We start from the raw sequence: 20613 nt of genomic DNA, 5'->3' as shown, positions 1-20613 counted from the left end.
GTCCACAAATCTAGTGTTCTGGTTCATTATATTTCTTTAGTCAACAAAATTATTATTAATATTTCTTATGTCAAGAAATGCATATCTCCGCCACTTAATGATAAATCACGAAATTAAGTTTTGTGCACTGAACGAATTGTTGGCTTTTTCATTGACTAAATGCAACAGGCTTTGGTTTTTCTGTGTCAGAAATTTGTCCAGAGGTCACAACCCTATTCATGTGTAAACGTAACTTTACATTTTATTGAAACTTTTCTATTTGGGACGAGTGAATTTCTTATTTTAGGGCAAACCATTTTTTTGTTCACTGGCATTAACTGCCTTTTGTATAGATACTGAATTGTATAGATATACCTATAATTCTTTATACTACATAAAGATATGTCACTTTTATATAATTTTAACTTGGCCTCAGAGTGTGTACTAAATGTTCAAATACTCAAAAGTAAATGGTATGTTGAAGTTGCACTATTAATGTTGTGATATACTTGCCTACATGTGTGAGCTGGGAAAAAGACAAGAATATTTCAGTCCTTACATATATTTATTGTAAACAAAAAGAGAACATTCAACATACAATAAATTTGAAAAGTTAACATTAATAACAGTAGCCCCATTTTTGGCTTCTGGGCAACAAATGGAGTCATCAAGAAGACATGCCAAATTACAACAGTAAGTGCACAGAAAACACCATTCTTCAATGAAGTGCAGCCTTTTGACTCCATAACAACAGCACAGTTCAGTAGCAAACACAGTGAAAAACAGGCGTTGTGCAAATAAAGGAAACTCAGTTTGAGTCAAGATCAGTAGTGCTTTTGGTGGACTCAATTACAGACCCCTGCCGCTTTGTAATCAGTCTTTTCAAGGAAGCCACTTCTGCTGACAAATCAGCAATGCCTTGTTTCAAGTACACATTCTCAGAGTCAGAGTTAGCATAGGAATCGCTTTGAAGGCCTATGAGTTTAGGCATAAGTCCTGGTGAGTCCGGACAGAGGCGGTGCTTGCAGCTAGCTGGTGTCTCCCAGTGATCTTTTTGCCATTCCTTAGGCTGGTGGTTCCAGTCCTGAGCATTGTTCACCTGCAAAGATAATGGGTGAAGAGATGACTGAATGTACTCCGGTGTAGCATACTGTCCCATTTGGTAGAATCCACTTGCAGACATGTCCATGGGAGAGGAGGACTTGCCCGATGATTCGAAGTCGGGATCAATAGCCTCCACTTTGATCTGTATGGCCCTTGCTTTGATCCTCAATTTGTGGGGCAAAGCTGATGCACTAGGCTCTGGCACTTTGAGGGTTGAGACTATCACACTCTTTGCATAAGCCCTAGATGGAACTGGACCCTTTGGGACCTGCTGTTCATCCTCTCCATCCGAAGACTTACTTATGGCCCCATCATCGCCATCAGACATTCGTGGTGAATTGCTAGATGATCTGGTAAGTTGCATGAATGGAGATGATTGGGAGAAGCTTCCAGGGAACGGGCTACTAAGGTAGTTTCTGTAAAGTTCATTCAAACTGGTCCTGTCTTTTGCATAACTGCTAGTTTCCAAGGGTTCTTGTTTGATGATATCGGGAGTTCTGGGAATATTTATAAGTGGGCTCCCCTGGGTCAGTGTGCTTGAGTCGGAACCATCAGACATGGAGCAGTGAGGTGAGTGCTTGATCACTGATATGCAACTGCTGCTCAGTTGTGCCGGCTTCAGTTCTCTTAGGTAGGAACCCTTGGTTGCACTTGGCATGACAAAGTCCTGGTAGAGTTCATCAGTTGAATTAGAAATTTTCAGCACCTCCTGGGCATATGCAGCAGAGCTCAGTAGGCCAAATCTGAGTTTCAGTGACAGCAGCTCAGCTTTCAGTGATGCATTCTCTTCACCTAGGGCCATGAGCTTATTCTCCAACACCATGTCATTGAGTCTGCGCTTTTCTCGTGAGCGTTTCGCTGCTTCATTGTTTTTGCGCCTTCTCTCCCAGTATATATTATCTTTCTTCTCATCTGGGATAAATTCCCGTTTTCTACGACAGGTGGTAGACTTGGTCTTAAAGGGCAGGTTGGGCATTTTGTGGTTAATCAGGTCACTGTCTGCCCCTTGTAAAGCCACTGCCAGAACCAGGGCATCCTCTCCACTATAGGGTTCTTTCTTAATGGCCTGCATATTACAGTGTTGTTATCAAGAAGGAATAAGCTCATTAGTTGACAATGGTTTCAAGGAAACAACTCATTGTAAACTTAGTGATACAGAAGTTATGTCCTCTTTGTGAAAACAATTCCAGTAAATAAGAATTTCCTCTGGATCTGGTGAGATAAAAAAGAAACCACACTTAGATAAATAATCATACAAGATAGCACAATTACCAACATTAACTATTGTTAAAGGAATACTTGTTGTCTTGCTAGGTTTCCAGCCACGTATCTTCATGCAATTAAAAATAAAATAAAAAATGGAAACAACAAAATGCAAATTGTCTCCAAAATGTTTGTATATGCTTGTTTATGCAACAAAAAAAAATGTATATGCTTGCTTGAGGTGGATAAATGTTTTATTCGATAAGAAGACATGCACATAAACTACGATTGAAACTGATTTTCAAAATGTATTCCTATATAATTTATATTGGAATACAGATGCACATAAAAAAAAAAAGTGATAAATAGTTTTTTGTGATATTGTTTTTGCTATACAGTTAGTGTATACATGTAATTTGTATCTTGGATGGAAACATAAGTACAGGCCAAGACTGTTCTGAGATCTTTAAAACAACTACCTTAGATGTAGACATACATCAGCTATCCTAATACCAAAGCACAGAGGTTAAGTAAAAGAGTATGGTGAATGGTTTAGAAAACTTTTAAAGTTAGTGTTTCTAGTTATTCTCTGCTCTAAAATAGATCATAGGATAGAAATTGCTATTTTAAATTATGTGCAATCTTTATAAAATATGTTTAAACACAATCCTTATCCAGTATTCCCCAGTGACTGGACTCAAGATGGCGCCGAGTATGGCTGCTGCGTTGCGAGCTCCGACACAACACTGCAGTTTTGAACATTTGATCTCTCACGGTCAATAATCAGCACTGCACTTTATTAATCTTATATCTCACACTGGACTGTCAAAAATATTCTCCTCAATACAACTACCGTATATATATATTTTTTATATACTCTTTATTTTTATTTTTTATTGTATGTGTATTCTATGTTGTGTGTATCGTTTACTGTGCATTGTATATAATTATTGTGCTGTGTAAGTATGTGTACTAGGGCTGGGATAAACGATTATTTTTTAAACGATTAATCTAGCGATTATTTTTTCGATGCATCGATTAATCTAATGATTCATTTTTTCAGTCCGATTCGATTTCGATTCGATTAATCGACTTGTGACAACACCGGTAATACCGGTTTCATCGGGGTGGGGGTGTATAAAATGTAAAAAAAAAAACATTTGCCGGGAGTTTGATTGACTGGCGATCTGATCAATCAATCATAATACTCCATTTTTGTCCGACAAAGTAGTCAGGAGAGAGAAGACTAACGTCGGTGGATTTGAATTTGAATAATGGATTGTAGGCTACCGTACTGACGTCTTTCCGTGGTTAAAACAACAGTCCTTCTGATGTAGGCTACATTCATGTTTAGCCTATTTGATGCTATAAATTAACCAAGGAAAAGATGATCGGTTCACGAGCAGCTTTAACTGAGGCAATCTGTCACGACACATTAAAGAGCCACAAAATAGTAGGCCTATTTATGGTTTAATTTTCTTTGAATGACCAAATTTGAAAGTTGAGACTTTATTAAATGTTACCTGCTTGGTCCTGTCTGTCAGCGCGTTGTCAGTGACCTCTATGTATTTTTCAGGACATTCATAGCTATAAGCGCATTATTAATAGCTATAAGCGAAAACTTTAGGTGTCGATAACGTATTATAGCCTACTGCAACATCGAGTGCAAAGTGGACAGTTGAAAAAAAAAACTTACGGTGCTCTGTCATCTGCAGCTGCAACCGGGTGGCGCCTCTTAAGGTGCTGGTGCATTGCCGTGGTGCTAGAATGGAAGGCCATCTCCATTTTGCAAAGACGACATATCACGGAATTGTTTCCTTTTAAATTAAAGAATTCACATACTTTAGAGGAACGAGTGCATGTCGCCTTGCACTTCTGATAGTCTGAGGAGCCACTCGTGTTGCTACTACTTGCCGGTGCCGCCATCTTTGTTTTGGGTTCGACGAATCGACGCGCATATTTTGCGTCGACGTATTTTTTGCGTCGACGTCAACGATGACGTCGACGCGTTGTCCCAGCCCTAATGTGTACATTTGATATGTAAATTGTGTTGTGTAAATATGTTGTTTATTGTAATTGGTATATGTCTCGTCACTGTCATGACTGCTATGTTGCTCGGAACTGCACACAAGACTTTCACCTACTGTTGCACTTGTTTACATGGTAGTGCGACAATAAAGTGATTTGATTTGATTGGAAAAGTTAAGGAAGAATCATGGACATTTATTGTGGAGAAGGTGGTAGAGTTTGCACTGATTTTGCTGCAATGAATCTCATGTAGTGAAGTGAAATGTAACCAGGTTTAACATGAGTGTGTGGTGGCTCAAGTTTCTTCTAAATCAATCCTTGAAAATAATGTTTTACTATAAAGTTAAAATTGGCCTAGAGATACCCCTTTACTCCCATGACAGCACATAGGGCAGTGTGCTTTTCAAACCAAAACACAGCTGTCTATGGGATATTTCTTTCATTGGGTGTTGAGAATAAGTAGCTCAAAAAGTTAAGAATTTTTCTGCTAAAGTTTCCAAATGCGCACAATCATTTCCAAATAATAATCTAGTTTATGCGCTACATTATTTTCCTAAATGGGCTCACGTTGCTTTCAAGCATGGCTTTAAGTAGGTTGGTTTAAGTATCTATTTTCTTTGAGACATTTTAAAACAAAATAATCCTAGTTCAGACCTTTATCCATCAAGAGAAAAGCTTTGGATTGTTTTAGATGACAGATGGAACAGTTTAAAGGAATAATTTAACCAAAAGTGATAATTGACCCACCCCCATGGTGTTTCATATCCACATTACTTCTTTTCTTAAGCATGTTAAGGCATTCTTGCCTGCTCGGTGCAGCACTAAGAAGTCTATGTAAATACACCTAATAAGCGTCTGAACCACCTTAGCGGTGTAAAGGTGTCTATTCCTTTAAAGAACTCGCATCATTGAGCCACGTGCTATTCAACAAAGTAAGGCTTTTTAAAGTTGCTGGAGGAAGTGACTATTAGTGTGCATTGCTGACATGTATGCTGCACATATCTGTGATTTTATTCAATATTGCCACTTAATTACTATTTAAAAATAACAGCAGGAATTTTAAACTCTGTAACTATATAGTACGCAGGTATAAATATTTCTCCAAATTCCAATGGGGCTCTGCCCCATCATGTCACCATTTGAGTAGGGTAATGTTCAGTGATGAAACAAATCACGTTTTCAAAAGTTAAAGGATTTTATTGTTTGTTCATTATTAAATCGAAATATGGAAAACATTTCGAAGCAGTACAATGTGTTTAGAGGCCAGAATATTAGTTCACGTCGTTGCAATAGTCAAATCTGAAAATAGGAAGGTAACCGTCTGGCAATGTCCTTCAAACCACTGGAAATATTTCCCCCAAAGCTGCCTACTGTCAAAACCTTACGTTTTCCCAAATAACATTTGTTCCCCGAGATGTGTGATTGACTAAAGCTCCAAAAACTCATTGTAAACAGATCGAGTCAGGCTCGAAGTTACGCTCTGCGCAGAGCACAGGGAACAAAGGAATGCGACCAGCCATCATCGTCATCATCACACGTGGCTCAACAGAGACAAAATAAATGAATCAATAAAGAGTGCTATTAAAATGCACAACTATACCCCTACTATAACGGTTTATTAGAACTAAATGTTTCTTAAAGACAATTTTTTGGCGGTAAAGTTTTGGGATTCAACAATGGCTCTGGCTCGTATGCGATGTAAACAAAGTTATAGTTTACGGTCTGGCGTGATTAAGTGAAACTTAAGTTTACTCTTGAATCCGGTTTAAATGGTACCACCACCGTAAAGGCGTGTGTGTGTGTGTGTGTGTGTGTGTGTGTGTGTGTGTGTGTGTGTGTGTGTGTGTGTGTGTGTGTGTGTGTGTGTGTGTGTGTGTGTGTGTGTGTGTGTGTGTGTGTGTGTGTGTGTGTGTGTGTGTGTGTGTTGACAGGCCTTTAATGGATTCACCACATCCCAACAGTCAGGACAGTCTATTCTGCGCATGTGAAACACAAACGTTAACAACAGATTAAAGAGAAATATATATTCAGAATAACTATATGTGGTCAATGAGCATTCAAATTAGATTTTTAATGTCGTGTCGTTCCGGTCTTTTTTTTTTTTTCTTACCGTTTCACCAGTGCCAGTGTTCCAGCTTCCGTCATTGTTTAAAGATTCTAAAATGATCAGTCACTATTACACAATAAGTGATCGTGTATTGGACGGATACAAATAGCATTTAAGCATTTAAAATATGCAAATTGACTATTAAAACAGTTGCATATCACCAATATCACATTATAGCATGAATGCAAAACACGAAGCAAGTATATATTTTTAAACGACGTTTTATTAAATTGAATTGCACAGTGAATAATTATTTTAGATATTGGCCTGTAGGCTGCCTACTCAAAAGCTTGATACACCCACCCACATGAGTACTGGGTTACTGTGCCATCACGTTTCCCAAACACTGTATGCCAAATAGTTGAACAAAATGACTCTAACAGTTTTGTTAATATGATGTTTTGCGGAAAAATAAGAATAGCGTACAAATCGTTAATCTGTTATGGTTCATATACCGGCTACCGGCTGCAACACCCCAAACAAAACCCATCCGTTCATATGTGTGCCACATAGTACAATTAGAAAGAAGAGCAATTACCTGTAATAAACAAGGCCCACAGACAAATGGAGGTCCGATATAGTTTATATAAAAACATTCAAAGCGATCAGAAGATTTTCATCAACGGTAATAAAATCCCATTTGAGGATTAACACTTGAGTACATCCTGTGCATTTTCCTTGCAGGAGTGACTACTGCCTCATGGATCTGTGTTAGTAGGTCACTACAGATGTGTATTGGCAGCGTTCATTAACTGACACATTCTGCAGCCAATCGAAATAAAGCAAATACATACTTGAGCCAATCAGTCGCTCCTCTTTAATATTAGTCTGGCTCAAATAAGCAGTAAATGACACCATAGGGATGAACCTTGATCTTTTGATATACTGAAAGTTTGAAAAACAGCTGAGGAAAAACCTGGACCTTTAAAATCTCGTTATATTAAGTGCTTATAATATACCTATTTAAAGCATTTTTTTTCTAATAGGCCCCTAAAGACCTTCACTGCTTTCTACGAGCCGGGCATTAAATATATTATACACAGTGTTTATTTGAACATTGTATAATTATATGTTGTAATATAGTCATTAAATGTAGTAGCTATTGCTATAAATTATTGTCACAATCTTAATATGTTTGTTTATATATATATATATATATATATATATATATATATATATATATATATATATATATATATATATATATATATCGCGATTCTTTAAACTAATGTAACCAACGTTTATTAGCCAAATCACTTCAAATGCTGATGACGTGTTCGCAGATGTTACTAAACTAGACCTCTTTTGTTTGAACGAAAGCCACCTAGTGGTATCCATAGAATTTTTTTTTTTTTTAAACGAGCTCTAAAATGGTTAAAACTGACTCATATTTAAGGCATTTCGATAACGTATTTTAAATGGACCTTACCACATTGGTTACATTAATTCCCCTTGATGCTTTCTCATTATCATAAATCTCAATGACCACCTTACAACGTATTTTCAGGAAAAAAATAAACCCTGCTTTACAAGTTTATGTATTATTCAATATTCATCCCATCATTAATGTATGACTAATTAACGGTCGATATGATAGGCTAATAAGCGTGAATATGATGATGCAACTTTAACTGAAAATTTAAGCAGTTGCACAACGATGCCTTACATTAAATAAGGTGCTAGTGCGCCATCTATAGTGGTATACAAAAATACTTCCACCACAAGGGCATTTGTTGAAGCGAGATTTCCTATCAAAACGTACACATAAGCCTATTTTAAGAAAATAAATATATAGCGACTTTTCCGCTCGTAATATATCATTTTAAGATTGTTACTTCGTGCTTATATTTTCACCCATGCTCAAAGCATAAAAGACACACCACAGCATTCACTTGTTCACAAACAATACATTTTATTTACAATTCATTATAACTAAAGATTCACAGTACAAAATATGTTCTCTTGATTTAAACGCGAACACGACGAATGCAACGGAGGGAAAAAGACACATTAGCAAGGAAATGTCCGTGTGTCGATGTGACTTGGTTTCCATCAAGGTGAGAAATTCTTGGTCACAAACTTTGCGTTACCACCTTTGTAGCGGAGTTTGTGTGGCAGAAGAACTGACTGGGTTGATTGTTGTTGGCAAGTATCTTCCGCTGCATATGTTTGCATTGCACCTCGATGCGTCGATCCAAGCAGTCGCGCGCAATTTTGTGTCACTTCAGTTGACGATGTTCTCGAGTTATAACAGCAGGTGTTGCGCGACAGGTTCATCACTGGACTGTTGCAGTCCGATAGCCCAAGCATTTGACATGTATTAGTTTCGTTGGCGAAAGATCTATTGCTCAAATGAGTTCCACTTGTCCATGTGCTCATTCCATGACTGTACCTGCCCACAGGATGATAACCATCCATTAAACTATAGCGCGGCAATTTCGTAATATTAGTGGCGTTGTTTGGCACAGGGTATGAGACTAAATCGTAGACCGAATTGAAATTACTTGTTTGAGGATATACCATGGATCCACGATAATCGGGAAACGGGCAATGCGACAGACCATGCAATGGAATCATTGTAGGGATTTGTACATTCCGTGGATAATAGTCCCTGCGCATGCCAATATTGTATTTTAAAGCAACATCCATGGGATTATGGCGAACTGCAGATAGTGCAGCCTTTAAGTGTTCATTTTCTCGCTGAAGCTCGACGGAACGCGTCGCCAGAAGATGTTCCTCCATCCTCTTGCGCTGCCGAGACCTCCTCGCAGCTTCGTTGTTACGATTTCGCTTGAGCCAGTAATTACTGTCTTTCTGCTCATCAGGAGTAAATTTCCTTTTTCGTCGCGTTCCGGTGTTTGTGTGAAGGCCTGACATCGCGTAAAATTGATACGTTTTCTCACACGTGGAGCAACACGTACCTGTTGACATCTCAGTTAAAGCCGTCTACTTCATCTGTTATTTATCAGCAAATTATCAGGTGCTGTATGTCAGTTTAAAATTATTTGCAGACTGTCTGCCAAAAAAGTGAACTTGTGGATATTATTGGCTATCAGTCAATATTCCGGACACGCCTCTTATGGGAAGGGTCATGAGATAATAACGCCTACTTGACAGCCATCGGGGAACACGAGCCACCAGCACATTACTCACTTTACATTAGAACAGGACACACTGAGACTTTTTACATTTATAGTATTGTTAGAATAAGATTTGCATTAATAACAGAGTTATTCCTAAAATTAATTATCAAGGATGATCAATGAGGGCATTGATGAACATTTGTTAACTCAGCTATACAACCTTATGGAATATATATATATATATATATATATATATATATATATATATATATATATATATATATATATATATATATATATGTGTGTAGCTCAAAGGCACACATCTCCAGAAGATGTTCCTCCTTCCTCTTGTGCTGCCATGTAGAGTATGCTAATGTATTATTGATATATATATATATATATATCTCTTTCTAACAATAAACAATTGTATTTTTATAAACAAACATTTACCAAGATTTATAAATGTTGTACAAATATATTGTTCATTGTTAGTTCATGATAGCCTATCTAATGCATTTACTAATGTTAACAAATATAATCTTATTGTAAAGTGTTATGGGTTTATTTTACTGTACACTTACATTGTACATATTTTACATAGATGTAAAAACTGTACACTTATAATCACATTTTCAAAGCAAATTTATTTAGCAATTTCTACATTTTAGCATCAATTTGATAAAGGTCGGGAAAACTAAGCAAGTAAAATGTACAGTTCATCTGTCTTGATTTACACAATATATGTTAATGTTTATTAAAATCTGGGCAGAAAGCAAGTATCTGGTTGGTATGATTCAAAAGTAATACCACTGGCTAAAGATCCTGCCAGAAAATGAGAAACATTACAGAAGAATATTTCAAACCAATTAAAAAAATCTTAGATAATCAATAACATAAATTAAAAATTTTTAAAACATGGATTCAACGTTTAAAAAAGCTATGTCTAAAACAAAGCATACATTTATTTGCACATCCATGTCTTTAATAGTTCCGTATTGTGATCCATGGTGCAGTTTTCATCATGCAATGTCAACAAGTAAGACATACGTTTTATCCTGTGGTGGAGCTTAAAGCCTTAATAGAAAAAAGTAAAAGAAAAAAAGTGAGGTTTTACTCAGCCTTTCTTGTTTTTTTTTTTTTTTTTTTGTTGTTAAAAAGTGCTTAAGTTTGCTCAGCAAACTTAAGCACAATGTACATTCTTCTGAATAGCTTTGCAAAACTGATTCAAAAACCAAACCAAGATGCTGTTCATGTATCATGTCTGCTCCTGAATCCAAAACACAAGGACTGTGTTGCCACATGTGAAGCCAGATTCTTCTGAAAGTAGCTTCAAATCAGAAACAAAACATATACTGTATAACAGCAAGTTAATTAGTTAATTAATGATTTCCCTTCACTTTTTTGTGACAAAAATCACAGTTAACAGAATTGTTCTTACTCATCAGATCCAAAAGGTGGCCTATGCTTCTGAGTTGACATAATTGTCTTTGTGTACGCTGCCATTGTCCTCCAGGGGCTTAGTCTCAAAAACAGATATGTCCTCATTGAGGATACAATTTTGAGAGGCCCCATCAGATATCTCATCTTCAAATGCCTTTTGCTCTTCATTCAAAAGGGCTGCCTTTTCTGTGCCAGATACGTTGGAGGGTGCTGTGGTGACGTAGCCAGTGCTGGTGGAGCCGCATCCACTGTGGTGCGATCCAGCCTTGGCTATCATCTGTGGGTGCAACTGGTGTGGAGGCATTTGCATAGGGATCTGCATAGGGTAGAAGTTTTGCAGGTACAGGTAGCCAGGCACTGGCTGGTAGCCATTGACTGGTATGTAGAGCTGAGGTGGCACCATTGGGCGCATCTGGCCCTTTATGGGCATGAACTGATTATGATGAGGAAAGGGAGACGCCTTTTTTGGACTAATATAGCGGGCATTGCTAATGTTACTGATGGAGCTTGTGCTGAGGGAGCTGGTCTGAGTGGTATTGCTTTCCCCAGAGGTCTGTGCAGAGCTATTGTTCTCCCAGGTGCGCAAACGCGTGTGAATATCTTTGAAATGTGGCCGTCTTGCAGGGAACTCACTCCAGCACTCTAACATGAGTGTGTAAATCCAGGCCGGACAGTCATCCGTGCAGGACAGCACTTGTCTGTTGCGCACCATCTCGATGACATCCTGGTTTGAATAGCCACAATAAGGTTGAAGGCCATAGCTGAATATCTCCCACAGCACCACGCCATAGGGCCAGATGTTTGAATCAGTGGAGAACTTGCCGTACAATATGGCTTCTGGGGACATCCAACGAATGGGGAAGGGACTAGCACCCATCAACTTATAGTAGTCAGCAGAGTAGACCTCTCGGAACAGCCCAAGGTCCAGGATCTTCACATTGAGCTTATCACAGACCAGAATGTTGCGAGCGGCCAGAGCCTTGTGGACAACATGGTGGCTAGATGGATACTCCATTCCAGCAGCTATCTGTGTGACAATGTGTAGGAAGTCTGCTTGTTCTAGGGTGGATTTAGCCATCTTGTCATCATCAGAGCAGCCCACATCTGAGTGGGGGGACTGCATGACTAGGAACTCATGGAGGTCACCGTGGCCTGAGTAGCTGAAAATCATACTCATGGGCTGGTCTTTAGTTATCACACCCAAAAGGCAGACGATATTGGGGTGCTGTAGGCGGGAACGGAGCATGGCCTCGTGGCAGAATTCCTCCCGCAGTGTACCTTCGTCCTTGTCTTTATGGCCACCACCTGGGTCTGTTCACCTGGGGCGGTACCATAGAGGTGACTTTTATAGACCTTGCCGAAACGGTCCTCTCCAAGCTCCTCCATAAATTGAAGTGCAGACTAGTTGATTTCTCGCAACTTTGCCTATGAATGAAAGAAAACAAGCCATTTTCACTTGGGATGCACCGAGATTTCGGCCACTGAAAATTTTCGGCCAAAAATTGCATTTTTTGTTTTGGCTGAAAGAGAAAAAAAGGCAGAAAATGTATGCCTACCCACCCACGGTGCTCAGGTTTCACTCTTGATCGATCTAGCCATTATCACGGCGCCACCAAGCAAAGGCTGATGTCAGCGGTGTGGAAATATTTCAAAGCAGTACCGCAGCTCCCTAAACGCATACTATGCAGTCTGCGTAGGGCACCAATTCCCTAGGGGGGTACCATCTTACCCTAGGAGGGTACCAGAAATTACACTGGGTGCCCTTCCTCACACTTTATTCAAGGACCCAAAAGCAGTTGCGGAACACAGATGATCGCTTCACGCTCATATCACGCGAACGCGACAATCCTCTTGACTACTGGTACATGAACAAAGATCACTTTCCATTGCTTGTGCGGATTGCACGCAAGTATTTATCTGCCCCAAGCACCAGCACAGAGAGAGAGACTATTCAGTGCAGCATCTCATGTTCTTGATGAGAAGAGGAACCGTCTCTCCTGCCAGAAAGCTAAGCAACTTTTGTACTTGGAGAAACCTGCCACTTTTACTTAAATAGAAAGCAGTCCAATTAGCTAGGTATATAGCAATTACATTAAAATTTGTTTAGCCCTGCAAAACTTTGTTCTTCATCTGTCGTTCACAGTTTAAGGTTGCTTTTAGTTCCATTACTGCTGTTTTGCACTGTTGTTTAGCACAATAATTTTATATTAAAGTGGAAATACATTTACATAACAGAATTGAGGCCCTCTGCCATTCTGTGTTTTGCCTGTTGTTTTCATTAAAATGACTGTAGGATATTTAAGCTTTTTGTATTTGCAAAATGCTAGCCTAGAGCTGTTTTGCATATCATTGTAATTTTCTAGAACGTTACATTATTTGGATAATTGGTTAAAAAAAATCTGTTCAATTTGATTGTTAAAGAACTGAATAAAGAATAATATATTTAATATTGTTTTAATATATTTTCTGTCAAATTTTGGTGCGTTACTTTCAATAAAAGTGTGATCGTTTTATTGGTTTTTAGTTTTTCAATTCAGATTAATTAAATTCATGAAATTAATGAAAAAGTATAATATTAATACAATTATGAAAAAAAAATATTTTAAAATCGGTATAAAAAAAACAAAAAAAAAAACAACAACATTATTTTCGGTTTTCGGCCATGTGCATCCTGAATTCGGCCCAGAATTTTCATTTCGGTGCATCACTAATTTTCACACTGGGCCTAACAAAACTCACTCGTAGAAATTTTGGCAAATAAAGAACTTTTGGATCTGAACTTGGAATGAAAATCTAAAATTATGGAAAACACTGTTCATTTTCACATTTATATATATATATATATATATATATATATATATATATATATATATATATATATATATATATATATATACACTCACCTAAAGGATTATTAGGAACACCTGTTCAATTTCTCATTAATGCAATTATCTAATCAACCAATCAGCAGATGCTTCAATGCATTTAGGGGTGTGGTCCTGGTCAAGACAATCTCCTGAACTCCAAACTGAATGTCAGAATGGGAAAGAAAGGTGATTTAAGCAATTTTGAGCGTGGCATGGTTGTTGGTGCCAGACGGGCCGGTCTGAGTATTTCACAATCTGCTCAGTTACTAGGATTTTCACGCACAACCATTTCTAGGGTTTACAAAGAATGGTGTGAAAAGGGAAAAACATCCAGTATGCGGCAGTCCTGTGGGCGAAAATGCCTTGTTGATGCTAGAGGTCAGAGGAGAATGGGCCGACTGATTCAAGCTGATAGAAGAGCAACTTTACCTGAAATAACCACTCGATACAACCGAGGTATGCAGCAAAGCATTTGTGAAGCCACAACATGCACAACCTTGAGGCGGATGGGCAACAACAGCAGAAGACCCCACCGGGTACCACTCATCTCCACTACAAATAGGAAAAAGAGGCTACAATTTGCAAGAGCTCACCAAAATTGGACAATTGAAGACTGGAAAAATGTTGCCTGGTCTGATGAGTCTCGATTTCTGTTGAGACATTCAGATGGTAGAGTCAGAATTTGGCGTAAACAGAATGAGAACATGGATCCATCATGCCTTGTTACCACTGTGCAGGCTGGTGGTGGTGGTGAAATGGTGTGGGGGATGTTTTCTTGGCACACTTTAGGCCCCTTAGTGCCAATTGGGCATCGTTTAAATGCCACGGCCTACCTGAGCATTGTTTCTGACCATGTCCATCCCTTTATGGCCACCATGTACCCATCCTCTGATGGCTACTTCCAGCAGGATAATGCACCATGTCACAAAGCTCGAATCATTTCAAATTGGTTGGTGAGTTCACTGTACTAAAATGGGCCCCACAGTCACCAGCTCTCAACCCAATAGAGCATCTTTGGGATGTGGTGGAACGGGAGCTTCGTGCCCTGGATGTGCATCCCACAAATCTCCATCAACTGCAAGATGCTATCCTATCAATATGGGCCAACATTTCTAAAGAATGCTTTCAGCACCTTGTTGAATCAATGCCACATAGAATTAAGGCAGTTCTGAAGGCGAAAGGGGGTCAAACACAGTATTAGTATGGTGTTCCTAATAATCCTTTAGGTGAGTGTATATATATATAATCATTTATTTATTATATTATATTAATTAAAATGCATTACATTCTTGTGGCAGAAGAGTTAATCATTGATTAGACAATACAAAAGCGGCTTTTAGAATACGATGTATTGTTTACTACCATTTTATTGAACATAAGCCAATCAATTGTTCATAGCAATCCATTTCGCAAGTGAATTTGTCAGTCAGTTCGAGATTTATTATGAGGCCTTGTTTAAGGACCAGTCAATGTACACCTGCGTCAGACATGCTTGTGTAGTGTCTCGAGTGCGTTGCATCATAAACATAAAATGTTTAGGTCACTGTGTCAAGTTAAATATAGTTTAATACTTAGAACACATCTTGAGAGCCCTTAGTTCTAATTTGTGCTCCATCAAGTGTTTTGAACGCAAGAACATAACGCTTGTTAGTGTTGTGCTGCCTGCTGAAGGGTTGCTGGATAAACTGCACATTGCCATACAGCTGAAGTTTCACTTACTGCCCTCTGGAGTAACAGGTGGTACTACAAGCTTGCATTTCTCAGGAATCATCCTTATTACGGTCCGGGGGCATTGCATGTTATTTGTTTTTTAATTGGCAGCCCTAATGTAAATAAAAAGTGTTAATGCATTGTAAATATCTTGCAGTATTGTTAATTTTTTTTTAAATATGTTTTGTTAACAGTATGTTTTAATCAAAATTGTTTAACTATTGTTGTGATGTGTCTTTTTTGTCTTAAAAAAAAACAATCGTCAGAAATTTTAATGACATGATTAACACTGATGGGAGGTGTTGGGATAAAAGTACCTGATGCTTGTGCTGATTGAGAAGGGGCAGCTCCATTTCTTGACTTGGTGAGGCAGTGAGATGCAGGCGACAAGGTGTGTCAGCAGAATCCTTTTGTTTGTTGCGGCACATGCAGACCAAGAAGAATAAGCAGGCAATAACAAGAGGGGAGGCTAAACTGGGTATCAAGATGTACAGTATCTCCTTTTTCATTTTCTCTGGGGCTTCTGTCAAAAATGAAAACGGATATTGGTGTTACACATTTAGTAAAATTCAGTGACTATTTTTTTTTTTTACTCTTTATATAAACAAAGATATTTAAAGTAATAATCTATGTACAATACAAGTTAAGCTGAATCAACAGGTTTTGTAGCATAATGGTGACTTCTGGCAGTACTTAAACATTAAAATACACTATTTCCAAAGTATAGCCACAAGATATAAACATTATAAATGTTAACATGACTATGGTGTGATAAAATCACTGTTCTACTTGATTTTAGTGTAATATGATCTCTTATAGGGTTTACAGATGTTGTGTTGTCATGGCAACAGGGTTATACTTTTGGATAATTTCACACCTATAAGGTTAGTAAGTGATTTTATCACACTAAAATCATGTTAACACGTATACTTTTTTCAATCTTGTGGCTATACTTTTGAAACAATGTGTGTTTTAATGTTTATGAATTGACCCCATTACTTTCATTGTAAGTGCCTTACTGGAAAAGCAATTTCTGCTTATTTAAAAAAACAAAAAAAAACAAAGTTGTTGTTTTTGACGAGTTGAAAATATGTTTAGTGGTGTGTCAATATGCTGTCAATTGAGCTTAACTTGAACCCAGAAAATTCCTTTAAAGGTATACTGTAGTTCACCCAACAATGAATATTCTGCCATACTCAAACCCACAAGAATTTCTTCCATTTAACACAAAAGCAGTAATTTTGAAGAATTTGTTTCATGGAATAATTACTTAAAGCTATTGTATTGTATAGCTTATATAATGCACACATCATATGGACTAGTTTCATGGTGCTCCTTTTTGAAGCTTGAAAGGTCAGTCCCAATTCTTTAAAATTGCATGAAAAAATGGCTGGTACATTCTTTCACTTTGTGTTACATGGAAGAAAGAAAGTTATACGGGTTGGGAATGACATGAGGATGAGTAACTCATGGCAGAATTTTTGTTTAAATAAAGGTCAGTTATAACCAAATTCAGTTTAGGAATTAAAATTGTTTGTTGAAATGTAATAAGATTAGTTGAGAATCATGAGGTCAAGATAGTCTACTCACTGCAGGGATGAATGCCACAGACATCCACTCTAACATTAGGGTCCAAAGTGAAACACCAAGGGCTCTCCATTTGCCCTCCAGGATTCCTGCAGAAATGGTGTCCTCCTCTGAGCTCAGGGTACTCAATAGGGGTCAGATAGTGACTGTGTGGATATTGGACACTCCAAAGCTGGCACCAGTAACCTGATTTTGTCACACTGACTGTGCCCCTGTAGTTGGCACCACTTTCATTGTAACAGCTGTGATCTGGGGGTGAATCTTTGACAAGTATTTAAAAATAAGTTGGTCTGCTCAGTATTTAGGCTCAGAATATTAATTAGAAGCAAATCACTAGTCAGATTTATAGACTGGGTTATATAGACAAATTCAGTACAAACAATACATTTTTGATGAACAACAAGAGGGCCCCCATGCCTTACTTGCTCTGTCATTCATCTCATATACTTTGCTTGTAAAGCCAAGTACAGCCATGGCCAAAAGTATTGGCAGTGACATACATTTTTCGGCTTCAGTTGTTGTGGTGTTGATTCACATTGTTTCTAGATTATTGTGCAAAGTGATCAGATGCATTTTAAATAATGCAAATGCAAAACGCTTCATTGGCCAAAAAAATGAACTTTATCACAAAAACCCAAATTTCACAGTTTTTTGGCCCTGGCACAAAATGACCAGCCAACATAATTTCTCAAATCATATCAGCAGCACCAGGGAAAGTGTGAACGAGTACTAGTCAGGTGAAATCACTGTATCATTCTGATTGGATTATAAGAGCAGACTGATTTGCTATAAAAGGAGGGAAGAAATGCTTCCAATCATTGTGTTCTTGTTCGCAATGGTTACCTCTAAAGAAAGACGTGCAGCCATCATCGCTTTGCATCAAAATAGCCTCACATGCAAGGAAATTGCTGCAAAGAATATTGCACCTGAAAGAACCATTTACTGGATCATCAAGGACTTCAAGGAGAGAGGTTCAACTGCAGCGAAGAAGGCTTCAGGACATCCCAGTGTATCCAGCAAGCACCAGGACGGTCTCCTCCTGAGGAGTCAGCTATGGAATTATGTCACCACCAGTGCAGAGCTTGCTCAATATTGGCAGCAGGTTTGTGTGAGTGCAACTGTGTGCACAGTGAGGCGAAGACTTTTGGACAATGGCCTGGTGTCAGGAAGGGCAGCAAAGAAGCCACTTCTCTCCAAGAAAAACATTAAGGACAGACTGAAATTCTGCAGGAAGTACAAGGATTGGACAGCAGAAGACTGGTGCAAAGTTATTTTCTCTGATGAAGCCGCCTTCCGACTGTTTGGGACATCTGGAAAATCGATTGTCCTGAGAAGAAAAGGTGAACGCTACCATGAGTCCTGTGTCGTGCCAACAGTGAAAGCATCCTGGTACCATCCATGTGTGGGGTTGCATTTCATCCAAGGGAGTGGGCTCTATCACAATTCTACCCAAAAACTCTGCCATGGATAAACAATGATATCAAAATGTCCTGCAAGAGCAACTTCTCCCAATGATCCAGGAGCAATTTGGTGATGATCCGTGCATTTTCCAGCATGATGGAGCACCATGTCACAAGGCAAGAGTGATAATGAAAAGGCTCAGAGATTATTACATTGAAATCCGTGGCCAGGCAATTCCCGGATCTTAATCCCATAGAGAACCTGTTGTCAATCCTCAAAAGGTGAGTGGACAAGCAGAAGCCCACAAATTGTGCTCAACTCAGAGCACTAATAAGGCAAGAATGGATCACCATCAGTCAGGATTTGGCCCAGAAGCTGATATCCAGCATGCCAGTGTGAATTGCAGAGGTTATGAAAAACGAGAGTCAACACTGTAAATATTGACTCTTTGCAAATATTTAATGTTTTTGCAAATAAAAGCCTTTAAAACTTATGAATTGCTTATCATTGTTTTCCAGTATACCATAGAATCATGTGAAAAAATAATCTACAAATACTGAAGTAGCAAACATTGCAAAACTAAAAATGTATGTCACTGCCAATACTTTTGGCCACGAATGTACATTTTTTTTCTTGCAATATTTAAATCTCCCTTTACCAAAATTAGATGCAATTTTAAAAACAAAATTAAAGGGTCATTTCACCCAAGAACATTCAATCACCATTCAATTTATTATCATTTTTTTCTTTCTTCTTAATGATGATAGAATATACATTTTTGGGGTGAATTATGACAATAATCTAGTGGTGCCCTGATACCAAATTTTAAAGACCAATACAATATTAAGTAGTAGAGCTGTTGGAAAAAATAGTTTCAGTGATGCATCACGATTCATAGTCAAACGATTCTGAATCGATTCTCAAAAGAATCAGAATCGATTCTGAGTTCAGTGTAAATCATTGCAGAGCAGTGGTGTGCACCAAAGACCGATGTGAAAACAAAGACGTGAGTTAAGTGCATACACTAAAGTCAAGTGCACAACCACGACTGTTTGCAGACCAGCTGTATCAAACACATGACCATTTGTGCCCGAATGAAACTACGATCCTAAAATTCTTTCACAAACCCTTGCACATCGCAACGGAAGAGTTTATTCTTGATAAGAAGCCAACAAACAACATGAAAGACGAGCTTGCACCCATAATTGCACTGATTTGCACACAATGGGGGAAAACACAGAAGAAAATATAGCAGTTCGGGAAATGTTGATGATGTTTTCATTTAATAATTTTTTCATTTAACTCCCCCTCCCCCTGCGCACTCTCCATTTTGTTGGCTTTTGTCATTGCTGGTCACTCGTTTGTCAGGACAGTGCATGCACCTGACGATAAAGGTTTTATCTTCTATTCACAGAGCAAACAGATTGAACAGTTCATACATACAATACATACATACAATACATTTCTGAAGCAAAAACTGAGCTATTGAGATAAAACTGAGATATTCTTTTAAACTATAGAACCATTTATTTAACCTTGTGTATGTTCCATATTCTGTTCACAGCTCATAATGAATGTAAAAGGCCAGTTTATGTAATGTGACTTGTTCTGATTTTTAAAACAGCTGTTAAATAAAAAGCTGTAAGGGAAAAAATAGAGAGTAAAACATTTATTTTGAAAAAACTGGAAAAAGATATTGAAGGACAAGATGCATCGTGATGCATTGAGAATCGTTTTATAATCGAATCGCTACCCTTTGAATCGTAATCAAATCTTGAGGCCAGTTAAGATTCACAGGAATCTTAGAGAAGTCTTAGAGAATCGGTCGATACCGAGCACCAATACAAGTGTTTGAATAGTTTTTTGTTTGTTTGTATAGATGCAATTCCATTTGTTTGTAAATTTGATATCTCAATATAGCTAATATTAATGTTTTCAGTGTTTGAAAATCGACATCTACAGTATATCACGTAATGATGGATAAAATGAGAACAGATGTGCTAGGTTTCTTGTTTTTTATCTGTCAAAATGACAGATGACTTTTGAAATTATCCATTAATATTTTTGTTTGTTGCATGAATGTTGTATGATATGTTTTGCAATT

General features: G+C 38.0%; 1 protein-coding gene and 1 pseudogene across 1 annotated transcript; both read right to left on the bottom strand.

Moving 5' to 3' along the window:
• Positions 1 to 545: 545 nt before the first annotated feature.
• On the bottom strand, positions 546 to 7114 carry LOC127635964 (nuclear factor interleukin-3-regulated protein-like). The gene is made up of 2 exons (XM_052116283.1): positions 6960 to 7114; positions 546 to 2295 (listed from the first exon to the last, which is right to left on the bottom strand). The coding sequence occupies exon 2, from the start codon at positions 2153 to 2155 to the stop codon at positions 788 to 790; it is 1368 nt and encodes a 455-aa protein (XP_051972243.1). The 5' UTR covers positions 2156 to 2295; positions 6960 to 7114; the 3' UTR covers positions 546 to 787.
• Positions 7115 to 10199: 3085 nt separating this feature from the next.
• The window catches only part of LOC127635491 (tyrosine-protein kinase transmembrane receptor ROR2-like), a 53760-nt pseudogene continuing 43346 nt past the window's right edge, over positions 10200 to 20613 (bottom strand).

This window comes from Xyrauchen texanus, chromosome 43 (genome assembly GCF_025860055.1).
Source record: "Xyrauchen texanus isolate HMW12.3.18 chromosome 43, RBS_HiC_50CHRs, whole genome shotgun sequence".
Lineage (NCBI taxonomy): Eukaryota > Metazoa > Chordata > Actinopteri > Cypriniformes > Catostomidae > Xyrauchen > Xyrauchen texanus.
The sequence above is the reverse complement of the archived record's forward strand: the minus strand, read 5'-3'. Positions and strand labels throughout refer to the sequence as shown.